The following is a 13,248-nucleotide window of genomic DNA, read 5'->3' as shown; positions in this document are numbered from 1 at the left end:
TACATGTTTAATACGAAGGGAACTTTTCAAGGAAATAAATAGGGATCCTGACACTGAAGAATATACACTTTCAAGTGGACAAGGATGATATGGTATATTGCCCCCTAATTAGAGGCATGTTCAAATCCACTCTGTATCGCCGTCATTGGGTGATAAGTCTTTGGATAATCTGTGATGTGAATTAGATAAGGAATGTTGAATTGCTGTTTCTAATGATTTTTACTTTACTCGTAGGAGTTAAACCTTGGTCGAATATCATGGAAATCCTGGAGGAAAAAGATGGGGTCGACACAGAGCTGCTGGTTTATGCAATGACTTTAGTCAACAAGGTTGGTTGATGTTTGTTATGGGTTAAATTGTGTTCCCCCCAAAAGATATGCTGAAGTCCTAACCCGTGTTACCTGTGAATGCGACCTTATATGGAAATAGAGTCTTTGCAGATGTAATCAAGTTAAGATGAGATCATTAGGGTGGGACCTAATCCAGTATGACTGTTGTCCCTCAAAGAAGAGGAAAAGAGACACATAGAGGAAGAGGCAGAGATGCCGTGATACATCTACACGCCAAGGAATGCCAAGGATTACCAGCAGCCAGTCTAGATGAGGGAAGGAAGATTCCTATCCTAGAGCCTTCAGAGGGAGCATGATGCCCCCACACTTTGATATCAGACTTCTAGTCTCTCAAACTGTAAGAGAATAAATTTCTGTAGTTTTAAGGCACTCAGTTTGTGATACTCTGTTACAGCAGCCCTAGGGAGCTCAAACAATGTGAAAATCTAAAATTTGCCTTCTGAATAAGAGCCACATCATGTGGACCCCTATCATGGTGGTGGGAACCATGGTTTCAGTATGCTGCTTCACAGGAGAAAACCATTTACACCCACCATGGCGTGTGTACATGTGTGCTGGTTCGCATACATGTGAAGGCCTGTGAGTGTCTGCATGCTTTCTATGCTTTGGTTTTTTTTCTAATAAAACCAGAAAGATGACAGCAAGAATTTTGTGACTACTTTTCCTATCAAGATGTCCCCTTAAAAACTTTTTTCCTTAAGAATATCAATTAGCAAGTTTTGCTCTAAGAGAACAGTTCACAAATCAGAAAGAAATGAAGGTGCTCTTGTTCCAGTGAATGTTGAATTCTGATTGTTGGGGGTGAGATAAGGATTCCTGGGGGGCAGGTCCCACCTTCCTTTTATGATGGTGTCTATATCCTTGTGTTCCCATGTCTCCCATCACATCCCTCCCTGGTCACTAGTTCACAGGGCAGTGGCAGTCTTCAGTGTCCATCCCCAGAGGCACTGCTCTGGCAATGGGTTCCATGCTGCCCTGGGACAGCCCACTCTCAGGACTAGAGTTCCTCTATTCCAGTGCCTCGTTCCCTTCCTCCTCAATAGTTGAGGGAGGGAGGGTAGGGCGGTTACCTCCTGCAGATTGCTATGCCCTAGACCCCAGGCATCACATCAACCACCCCATGGGCCTTCCTCTGTACCCTCCAGGATGCTGGATGCAGGCTTATAGTACCCCACTGCCATGATGGTTAGTTCTTCAGAGAAGACCCAGAATCTCTTCCTGAAATATAGCTAGAGAAACATTTTCCCTGATGAACTGGGGACAATCTAGTAGGAAGCAGTATAATTAGGAGAAGTAACTTCTACGAGATATTAAAATGTTGTGCAAACTCTAAGAATTAAAACAATATGATCCTGGCTCTTTCTTCTGTAGACTCATGATTGGAGCAGAGGAGCTCTGAAACAGAACCCAGTGCACAGAACAACTTACCCTGTGATCGAAATCAATGGGGTGGGTTAGTTTCATTTATGATCAGGGGATGTTTTGCTAAATGGAAAGAGGCAAAAACATACTTTGACTGCATACCAAAATAAATTCTAGGTAAAGAATTCGATGTAACACATCAAACCATAAAAAAATGAGAAGAAACTAGAGGTGAAGATTAGTCTTCACCTAACTGGTCTCTGGTTGTTGAAGGTCATTTTAATAATAAAACCAGTCAAAAAGATTCCAAAGGAAAGGACTGAAATATTTCACTGCATAAAACCATAACAAGTGTTATTTGTAAAATGAAAACCACAAATAAAAGCTAAAGGCAGGGCCGGCCCAGTGGCTCAGCGGTTAAGTGCAGATGTTCTGCTTCGGTGGCCCGGGGTTCACAGGTTCGGATCCTGGGTGTGGACATGGCACTGCTTGGCAAGCCATGCTGTGGTAGGCGTCCCACATATGAAGTAGAGGAAGATGGCCACAGATGTTAGCTCAGGGCCAGTCTTCCTCAGCAAAAAGAGGGGGATTGGCGGCAGATGTTAGCTCAGGGCTAATCTTCCTCAAAAAGAAAAAAAAAAAGCTAAAGACAAGTGACAAATTGGGAAATTGCAAAAAAAGGGGCAGAAAATTATACCATCCTAAATATATTAAGAACTAGTTGAAAAATAAATAATATTAAACCTACTAAGATCAAAAGAAATAGATAGTAAAACAACAAGACATTTTCCCCTGGGCCTGTTGGCAATGATTGCTTTTTAATGAAATGCCATTTGTTGATAAGGACACAGGAAGTTCTACAGTCTTGGTGGGGAATGGGCGCCACTTTTCTGTAGGATAATCCTGAGTTCTATTTTTATTTTCAGTCTATTCGTGAGTTTATTTTACCATGCAATTTTGAAGCAATTTTCTGTTGGTTTTTTAAGATTGTCCTCTATTTCCTGTCATTTTCAGTCATTGACATTGTTTTGGAAAACACTGAATTCAGCAAAAATGGAATTTTCACTCTTGCACAGTGTTTTCCATTGTAATGCTGTCCATCTTCTTGACAGAGGCGGTGCTCGGCTGTTCTAATGATCCTAGAAGCATCTGCATGGCGTGGGCATCTGCTCTCAACCACTGGCAAAGACTCAGTGCCTGTCACACTCTCCTTGGCATCACATGGCATTTAATGTCCAGGAATTCCTTGCTTACTCTTTCTCTTCTGGCAGTTCTTTCTTATCTTTTGGTAGTTCGGGCCCAGGGGAAGTCCAGGAAGGTCCTGAGGACATTACTTCAAATGTCATCCTTTCCTGGAAAGGTCAACAGACCACTGACATCCACACTGGGTTTGTTTTCTTTGGTTGAATTTTAGTGATGTTCATTGCCCCAGTGAGTAAAATCTTCTGAGATCCCAAACAAAATAACACACTGAAATGTTAATATAGATCTGGAAAAAACTCAGACTCTGAAATCTGGGAAATTATTGTATTGCTTTTCTAACTGTCAAAAAAATAAAAGATGGCCTAATAACAGAATTCAAGCAATTAACATTTTTAGGACAAAACAAAGGTAGCAAATTCTAGCCTGCTCATGGTTCTGAGACTGAAGTCTGCTCCCTTTGTTGAACAGGGACGTTATAACAGGAGGTTTCCAAGATACAGACTAAACCCTCTCATTCTTCCCCCTATTCCCAACCCCATGTTGTCAGAAGAAATGAGGGAGCATCAGAAACTAACCATTTCTCACCCTGTGAGGGCATTACATGACGTCAGCTGTCTTGTTCCAGCTGAAATCCACTCAGCGGGAATCCCCCACATTTGGGGAGCTTGGATATTGACCACCTTGTAGAATAGGATGAAGCAGAGGGGGGCATGAATAATAGGAGGTGTTACTGTGGGGCTGGCTTGGAGCACTGGGGGAGGGCTCCAGGGAGCCCTGGGGGGCGCAGGGCGGGTGCTCCAGTGGAGCCAGAGGGTAAGTAACCTGGATGGGATCCATGCTAAGTATTTGCCTCTGTTTTTACATTTTATTTATTTATTTTTTAATTACCATACAGTAAAGTCAACTTTTTGCTCTTGGTATTTATCTGTATACATTTTAACACATATATAATTATGGATAATCCTTACAATTAGGATGTAGAACAGTTCCATCTCCCCAGAAATCTTCCTCATGTTATCCTTTTATAGTGACATCCTGATCCCCTACTCATACCTCTGACAACCTCTGATTTATTCTTTCTCACGGTAGTTTTGTCATTTCAAAAATGTCAAATGGGATCATACAGGATGTATCCCCTTGAGGCCGGCTTCTCTCACTCAGCATAATGCCTTTGAGATTCATCTAGGTTATTGTGTGTGTTAATAGTTCACTCCTTTCTGCTGCTGTGTAATATTCCATTACGTAGATACACCACAACTTATTTATCTGTTCACTCGTGAAAGGAGATTTGGGTATTTACAGCTTTTGGCTTTCCCAAGTAATGCTGCTATGAACATTCATGTACAGGCTTTTGCCACTCTGGTTTTATCCTACCAGAAAGATTTGATTGAATCAGTGAAAACTCAGGGAGAGGAAAATAAAATGTCTTTTAGGACAGAGATTTCTCACTCTGAGACATGCCTGTAAAGATTTACTTGTCACAAGCCCTGGCGAGACAAGGCCTGAGAGAAAACAGAAAGGAGGTCATGAGTGTTCTCTGAAAGTGAAGATGTCAACAGACATTTGCCTCACAGACTTTTCCGGAGCAGCTGCCACCTTTGCCAGGAGTAGGCAACTTAGCAGTGAGGTGTCAGGGTAGAAGTGGGAGGGCAGAGCCCAGGTAGAGATAGGAGTGTGGCAAAATGTGCTGCGCATATTAGAGAATCAGCTGAAAATAGGTGGATGTGTGTTTCTAGGATGAATAGTGGCCCCCCTCATGCAGGCGGAGAAAGAAGCTGTGTTTGTTTGTGGCAGAAGGCCATCTCCCCTGCAGCCACACATGAAAGGTAGTGGTACGCAGGCTTGGCTGAAGCCCAAATTTTCACAGTGGAAATGACAAATGACCTCTTAATACCCTTGGTTCTGGGGCCATTACTGAGCATGGCTCCCTGAGTTTATTTGCTTCTATAGACCTAATTGTTTAATTATTTAATAGCAGTCCCCCAGCCCATCACAGTTGGACTTGCTAAAGCAATGGGGATTAGGTCTAGGAATTTAACCCCCTTGGAAACTTCTGAGAGAAAGAACCTCAGTTGACTCTCAGCAGGGAAAAAAAGGAAGAAGGAAGTGGAACCAAGAGGTGAGGAGACTGCCAGAGGCCTCTCTCTCTGCCTCATCCCGGCCCCCACAGTGTTGTGTAGAAAGTTTTAAATCTAACATGAAAGGTCAACTCACCTGCGTTCCTCAAATTGTGCGTTTGGCGGAGTCAGCAGTCAGGGCCCCTGCAAAGGTGAGTCGTGCCCTGGCCTTGGTATCGCCATTTCCCACTCCTCATCTTTTGACAAGTTCTAGAGTTTTCACTAAAAGCAAAGGATGGACTTGTTATGATGACAAGACTCTCTGAATGGGTGCCTACTTTTTCAGTGAGCATTAGGAGCCAGGGCAGCTCGCTGGACTGATGCCTGCTAATGCCATGGTGACCACTTCGCCTGGCCCCTGCACACACTGGTGTGTGCTTTCACACTTGGCCACATAGGTGTGAGCACCTATTTGTTACAGCTTCTAACTTGTTCTCAACCTCCTGTTGTGTGTCTTTGCTGGGGTCCTGATTAACTAAACTGTCACATCCCAGTTATTTTGTCATTCGTTTCTGATCTCGACAGCAGTGATTTGTGTCCAATTTGCTCACAACAGACAGGAAAAAGCCATCATTTGGGTTTTGAGTAGAGATATACTTTCCAATATTAATAGCCCCAAAATGGAAGTGTTAGAGAAGTTGGTGCTATCAAATGATCCTTACGAAAGTGTTAGGCTTTTTTCTTTCTAGGCGAGTCATCATTTTAGAATAATTTTTGAAATATATGTAGGGTTCTTAGAAATGCGAAGGTAGTAAAATAAATGGGGAGTAAAGACCTGTGTCTGAAATGCCAGGCCAGAATAATTTGTGTGGAAGGCATGAGTGTCCAAGGAGCAAGGCTAGAACAAAAGCCCTGAGCGCAGGGTGGACCCCAGGTCTTCAGAAACTGCCTGTTAGTCAGGCTCATTCCTTCCCTCCCTGCCTTCATCTCCCTCATTTATGTAAGGGGCTTATAGTAAATCACCTCAAGGGTCCTTCCAGTTTTGAGCAGAGGTCTTATCTGAGATCCCCTCCTTCTTTTAAGAGAGGTGGAATTCATAGAGAAGTCTGCTTGTTCTTTCCTGGGTTGTCTTTCTGCCTCCGGGATGCTGCTTTATGAAATTTCTCTTGTTTTCCTAAGTTTCATAGTCCAAGGGGCAGGCCTACCAAATTGAAAGAAAAGGGAGTCGTTACATCATTACAACGCCAGCTGTTGGTAGATTGATCTTAACACAAGTTTCTAATCACTGAGCATGTTAGTTTTCTATCACCATGTAACAACTTACCACAAATTTAGCAGCTTAAAACAACACAGACTTATCATCTCCCTGTTTCCGTGGGTCAGGGTCCAGATACCGCCTTGCTGCGTCTTTTGCTCAGTCTCACAAGGCTGCAGTCGAGGTGTTGACCAGGGCCAGAGTCTCATCTGAGGCTTGGGATCCTCTCCCAAGCTTCTGTGGTTGTTGGCAGACTTCATTTCCTTGCAGCTGTAGGACTCATGATGGCTTGTTGCTTCTTCCAGGCCAGCAGGATAATCTCTCTTCTAGTCTCTGAGCTCAGGAAAGGCCTCAGCCTCTTTTAAGTGGCTCACCTGATTAGTTCAGGCCCACCCAGGATAATCTTCCCTTTGATTAACTCAAAGTCAGCTGATTTGGGACCTTATTGGCATCTGTAAATATCTCTTCACCTTTGTCGTATAATGTAACCTAGTCATGGGAGTGTCCTGTCTACACTCAAGGGGAGGGGATTATACAGCACCTGTACGCGAGGGGATGGTATCTTGGGGTTCATTCTGCTTACCACACTAAAGGAGTTTTTCTCAAATGAACTTGTCATCTGTCTTGCTTTGTCCCATATTGTCATAGTTGTAGCCACTGGCTACCATGCAAAAAAATGCCTCAAGAGCCTTGAGACAGTCTCCTAAGACATGTCTGTGTCCTGTTCTCTCTGTCCAGACGTTGTCAGGATTGCCAGACCAAGACACCTTCTACGATGTGGTGGACTGCCTGGAGGAGCTGGGCATTGCGGCCGTGTCCCAGCGGCACCTGAACAAGAAAGGGACTGACCTGGACTTAGTGGAGCAGTTGAACATTTATGAGGTAACCAGACCTGCTGAATCAGAAACTCTGCGGCCGGGCCCCGCAGTCTGGGTCGCACAAGCTTCCAGGTGATTCTGATGCACACGCAAGTGTGAGAACCCCGGATCTAGCAGAAACTCAGTAGCTTGCTTGCTTATTGATTGATTTATTGCTATTTTATTTGAAGGAGCATGCGTTCTGTCAGCAGCACTTCCGTTCAGGGTAACAGACAGACAGACAGACAGATCGCATTTCTTGTACTTGAAGTGGCAGAGCTTCAGGCAGGGCTGGCTACATAATTTGCAGGGCTCAGTGCAACATGAAAATGCAGGGAAAAAGTGCTATTAAACATACTAAACGACTTTTTACTTTCTTTTACAGTCTCCCACCTCGTTATGGTATTTTTTATTTGCCGTTTAACGTCATTGTAAGGAAAGCAATATTAAAATGTAAAAGTGTTAGCATCAATTTTACTGTTCATCTTTATATTGTGCAATGCCAGTTTAAAATATAAATATAAGAGCGTTTAACTTGTATGCAGAATCAGAAAAATTACCCCATTTGTGTTTGTAGCTCCTCCATGCTTATGTATTTTGCTCTTACTGGAACAGTGGAAACTCTGTACAACATGAACTCAGCTGTTTTTACTTCACTTCTTGATACCTGTTCATTCCATCAACACTGTACCTTCAACTTACTGATGAGTAAGGAAGGCTGACAAGGAAAGGAACTGTAGGCTGCCCTATCTTTTCATTTTTTCTGTGTTATTTCACCACATGTGGTTGGCTAATGCGGGAAAGTAACATAGGTAGGAAAGGAGATAATGGGACCCTTGGGTTGCGCTCTGTCTGCATTCAAAGCAAGTTCTGATGTGCATGGAAAGCATGGTCTCCAGGCTGTCAGTCGTAAGTGGATGCTCAGTCACAGGTGTAGCACACTTTGTTTGTGCTAACTTCGAGTCTCACTGAACTCCCGCATAACGTGGGTCTACCAGCCCTCTGCACTCATGGGCGCGAGGAAGGGCAGACATGCATATTGCACCTATTTCGTCTGCTTGTGCACATGCTCCTTTGTCCCATTGGACTTCACTTATAAAACACAAGTTTAAAGACAAAACTAATAAAAATTTCAGGATGGTGAAAGCAGATCATTAAACCAAGCACAGAGCCCTGCCTAGTGTGAGCATGGAGCCCTGTACAATTGCACAGGTCATATGCCCATGGAGCTAGCCTTGCTTTGGGTTATGTGTCATGGTTTTATGGACTGTTGATTTGAGTTCAAACTGTTCTCTGTGGGTTAATTTTAGGCCAAATGCCCCCCTCTTATTAAAGTTACTTATCTGATGTAGCTATTGTCTGAACTCTCAGTGAAGGTTAGAGAACATTTCATGAGCAGCAAATGATATTCCTTTTTACTGATCCTCATCATCCCAGTTTCCTCCTTTGGCTGGTTGGGAGGCAGAATCTGGAGATGTATTTTCTCTTGGGTGGTGTGACTTTGATCAGGAAAGCTTAATTCCTTTATTCCTTATAGGCCCGAGCTTGCCCATAATAATGGCATGAGCCAGGCTATCCCTGAGGACATTCCATCAGTGGCATTCCACTTTTTTTTTCAGAGTTTTTCCCCCCAGATGTCATTCACATACCACAAAATTAACCATTTGAAAGTATAACGTTCAATGGTTTTTAGAATTTTCACAAGGTTGTGTAACCATCACCACTATCATATTCCAGAATGTTTTCATTACCCCCAAAACAAACCCCATACCTATTAGCAGACACTCCTCATTCCTCCCTGTCCTCCATACCTCATATCCCCAAACCACTAATCTACTCTCTCTTTCTGTAGATTTGCCTTTTCTAGACATTTCATATAGTAGAACCATACAACATGTGGTCTTTGTGGCCACATGTTTTCAAGGTTCATCCATGTTGTAGCACGTATCAGTACTTTGTTCTTTTTGGTGCTGATATTCCGTTGTATGGATGTACCACATTTTGTGTATCTGTTTATCAGTTGATGGACATTTGGGTTATTTCCATCTTTTGGCTATTATGAATAATGCTGCTATGAACATTTGTGTACAAGTTTCTGTGTGGACATATGTTTTCAATTCTCTTGGGTATATACCTAGTTGTGGAATTGCTGGTCATATGGTGACTCTGTGTTTAGCTGTTTGAGGAACTGTCAGACTGTTTTCCAAAGTGGCTGTACCATTTTACCTTCCCACCAGCTATGTACTGAGGGTTCCATTTTCTCTACATCCTCCTCAATGCTTATTAGTGTCCATTTTTTTTATTATAGCCATCCCAGTGGGTGTGAAATGGTACACATTTTGGGTTTGATTTATATTTCTCTGGTGATTAATGATGTTGAGCACCTTTCCATGTGCCTATTGGCCATTTGTACATTTTTGGTGGAGAAAGGTCTATTCAGATCCTTTGGCCATTTTTAAATTGGGTTGTTTTGTTACTGTTGAGTTGTAAGAATTCTTTATATATTCTGGATACTAGATCCTTATCAATATAAATTTTAATGTTTTTTTCTCATTCTATGAGTTGTACTGTTGTACTTCTGACCTAACCGATCAGTCTTATTCATCCTTATTCATAGTGATATATATTTTTAAATCTTTCCTTCTTCCACTTATAAAAATAATATGTACTCATTGAAGAATATTTGGAAAAATACCAGAAAGTATAAGAGAAAAAAATCACCCATGGTTTTATTACTAACCGTGGTTAACATGTTGGTCTGTTTTTCTAGCCTTTTTTGTATATGTAGGTGTCTGTTCTTAACTATGGAGATAATAGTCTATGTATGGTTTATACAAGATTCAGTGTACTGAATCTTTTATTAGTAAATGTGTTAGAACCATTTTCTTTTGTCCTTAGAACTTCAAGAACTAAATTTTATGAGGAACATATTATTCTGTCTATATGCATGTACCATAACACATAACCTCTGTTTTTTCAGTCCTCTGTTTTTTCAGATTTAGATTATTTCCAAAGTTTTTGCAATTATAAATGCTGTTATAATGAACAACTTTATTCACAAATTTTTGTGCACAGCTACAGTCTTAAGAAAGCTATTTCCCAGCTAAATGACTCCATTGTGATCTTCACTGGCTATAAGTAAAGAGACTGACATGTAACTCACTATTTCCTAAAAGTTACCATCATAATAAGTGACAAGTTGAGAAACAGAACAGAATTATCTTTATATGCTCTTAGGAGAAATCAGAGGGAACTGAACTAGAGATATTTGCTGTCAGAGTTTAAAGCTTTCCACAGCTGGCCAGCTTTTTGTGACCTTGCTCTGGGTATCTTCTCCTCTAGCCAAGCCTCACTTACCCAATTATCTGCTCAGACTTTTGTTTTTCATTTTCACTGACAGGTGGTGTTGGGTGGTGGAGGGGTATGTTCTTAGGGCTCCTAAAAAATAGGATAAACTAAGAATACTAAAGATGGAGAAGGAAGAGACCAAAGACAGTTGGCTTGCATGAAGGCAGAAGATAGACTTGTGTCAGTACAGACATCTCCCCTTCCTTACTTCCTTTTCCCATTTGGACGCCCATCTCCAAGAGTCTGCTCAACTAGGGGCTTATAGGATCGCAGCTTTAGATTCTGTGTGGTCAGTGTATATCCAGAACAGAGTGTGATGCAGGTGAATTTTCCATAAGTGAACCAATAGGTGAGAGTTTTGAAAAATAGCCTCTGTACCTACTCCAGGAAACTACTTCCTGTTTCAGGGCACACCTTCTCTCCAGCCTACCTGACTCTCAAGCTACCTCCCCATGTCCCTATTTCTCTTCATGCCAAAGTTTTCAAAAGTTGCTGTGTGTTCACTATCTTCCTTTGGTCAAATTGCATTTGCTTACTATTTTTGCATCAAGTATACGTCATTTGCAAAGTAGCTAGACATGTCATTTAAAGAACAAATGTGTCAGCTTGACTGGATCACTAGATGCCCATGTATTTGGCCAAACATTGTTCAGGTGTGTCTGTGAGGGTGTTTCTGGATGCGATTAACATTCAAATTGGTAGACGGAGAAAGGTAGATTGCCCTCCCCAGTGTGGGAGGGCCTCACCCAATCTGTTGAAGGCCTGAATAGAACAAAAGGCTGTGAAGGGAGAATTCGTATTCTCTACCTGATGGGCTTGAGCGAGGGCGTCGGTTTCTTCCTGCCCCTGGACTCTGACGGGAACTTACACCATTGGTTCTCCTGGTTCTCAGGCCTTTGGACTGCAGATCTTGGGATTTCTCAGCCTCCATAATTGTGTGAGCCAAATCCTTATAAGAAGTCTCCATATATCTCCTATTCTATTTCTTGGAGAACCCTGACTAATACACTCGTGTGCTAGCTTTAAGAACTAGAACATTGCCCATAGCTTGGAAGTGTCCTTTGTAGCCCTCTCTGGTGTCATCCCACTACCCACCAGCACTATTCTCTTTATAATTTTACCTGAAAATAGCTTATTATGTGAGTTAACACGAAGAATCAGATTATCAAATCAGAGTTGATAAATGAGAGATCTTGCCTCGTATCTAGCTATGCTAATAATTTTGAGAATATAGGCTATATCAGTGCAAAGAAGCAGCAAGAGATCTGGGACATCCCTTGTGAGTCCCCAGGTCCTTTCTTCATGCATCCGACATGTGCTCTCTGACCCAGAACAACAGACAAGGTCTTCAGGTGAGACTCACAGTCACCTGGCCCAGCGAGTAGCATTCAGTTATGAAACATCGCTATTACGTATCCCAGGGAGTCATAGCTCATAAACTCATGAATTCTGTGTTTATTTACTGTAAGTAATGCTTAGCCACGAACATCCTGCTAAGGGCATTCCAGAAACAAGAACTCTCATTTTAGCAAATATCATTAGTCTATTTATTAGGTAGTCTAGTTATTAGCATATTTACAAGAGAGTCGATGGGTTACTTGCTTTCTTTCTTTCCCCAGAAAAGGAGGGAGAGGTCACAGCCCAGCTGCTTTAACTCCTTCATCCTAGTCTGTATCCCTAAACAACATATTGTTTAATTTTGTCTGCTTTCAAACTTTTTATAAATGGAATTGTCTCATTTGTATCCTCCTACCATTTTCTCTTTGGCTTAATGTTTTTGAGACCTACCCATGTTGTTATGTGGCATTCTAGTTTGTTCATTTTTACTGCTGATGAATATAGCATGATTTATTTATCTGCTCTTCTCTTTTTTTTTTTTTTTTTTTTTTTTTTTTAAAGATTTTATTTTTTCCTTTTTCTCCCCAAAGCCCCCCGGTACATAGTTGTGCATTCTTCGTTGTGGGTTCTTCTAGTTGTGGCATGTGGGACGCTGCCTCAGCGTGGTCTGATGAGCAGTGCCATGTCCGCGCCCAGGATTCGAACTGACGAAACACTGGGCCACCTGCAGCGGAGCGCGCGAACTTAACCACTCGGCCACGGGGCCAGCCCCTGCTCTTCTCTTTTTTTATTTTTAAAGATTTTATTTTTTCCCTTTTTCTCCCCAAAGCCCCCCAGTACATAGTTGTATATTCTTCGTTGTGGGTCCTTCTAGTTGTGGCATGCGGGACGCCGCCTCAGCGTGGTTTGATGAGCAGTGCCATGTCCGCGCCCAGGATTCGAACCAACGAAACACTGGGCCGCCTGCAGCCGAGCGAGTGAACTTAACCACTCGGCCACGGGGCCAGCCCCTATCTGCTCTTCTCTTAATGGATGTTGGCTGGTTTACAGTTCTGTTGCCATGATAAACAGTGTTACTCTGAGTGTGCTTGTACTTTTCTTTGTGTATGTGTGCAATACTTCCTCCGTTTAGGTATTAGTTTTATTCTTACTTTGTAAAAATATTTAGAAGTTTTTCTTCTTTCTATCTGGTCTTTGATGGTTTTATAGACTTCCCTGGGAAATTATATGGGTCTATGATCTCGTGTGTGTGTGTTGGGGGACAGGAGATCTTTGGTAACTATATGTTTTTCTGTGGAAATTGATCTGTTTAGACTTCCTGTCTTTACTGGGATCAATTTTGCAAAATGATAGTTTCCTAGGAAGTTACCCATTTCATCTGGATTTTTAAAGTCATTAGCAAAGAAATATGTAAATAATCTCTTACGAATGTTTTTAATTTTCTCTGTTTCAGTAGTTACTTTCCCATTGTTATTTTT

At 42.0% G+C, this 13,248-nt stretch overlaps 1 protein-coding gene across 14 annotated transcripts in view; it reads left to right on the top strand.

The window, feature by feature from the left end:
* FHOD3 (formin homology 2 domain containing 3) overlaps positions 1-13,248 on the top strand; it is a 456,138-nt gene that overhangs the window by 293,378 nt on the left and 149,512 nt on the right. For all 14 annotated transcript variants that reach the window (XM_046671920.1, XM_046671919.1, XM_046671918.1 and 11 more), the window contains exons 8-9: positions 235-329; positions 6,966-7,109. In XM_046671920.1, coding sequence (XP_046527876.1) covers positions 235-329; positions 6,966-7,109 — 239 coding nt within the window. The remainder of the gene's footprint in view (positions 1-234; positions 330-6,965; positions 7,110-13,248) is intronic.

This window comes from Equus quagga, chromosome 9, assembly GCF_021613505.1.
Source record: "Equus quagga isolate Etosha38 chromosome 9, UCLA_HA_Equagga_1.0, whole genome shotgun sequence".
Classification (NCBI taxonomy): domain Eukaryota; kingdom Metazoa; phylum Chordata; class Mammalia; order Perissodactyla; family Equidae; genus Equus; species Equus quagga.
Note: the sequence above shows the minus strand (reverse complement) of the source record. Positions and strands in the feature narration are given on the sequence as shown.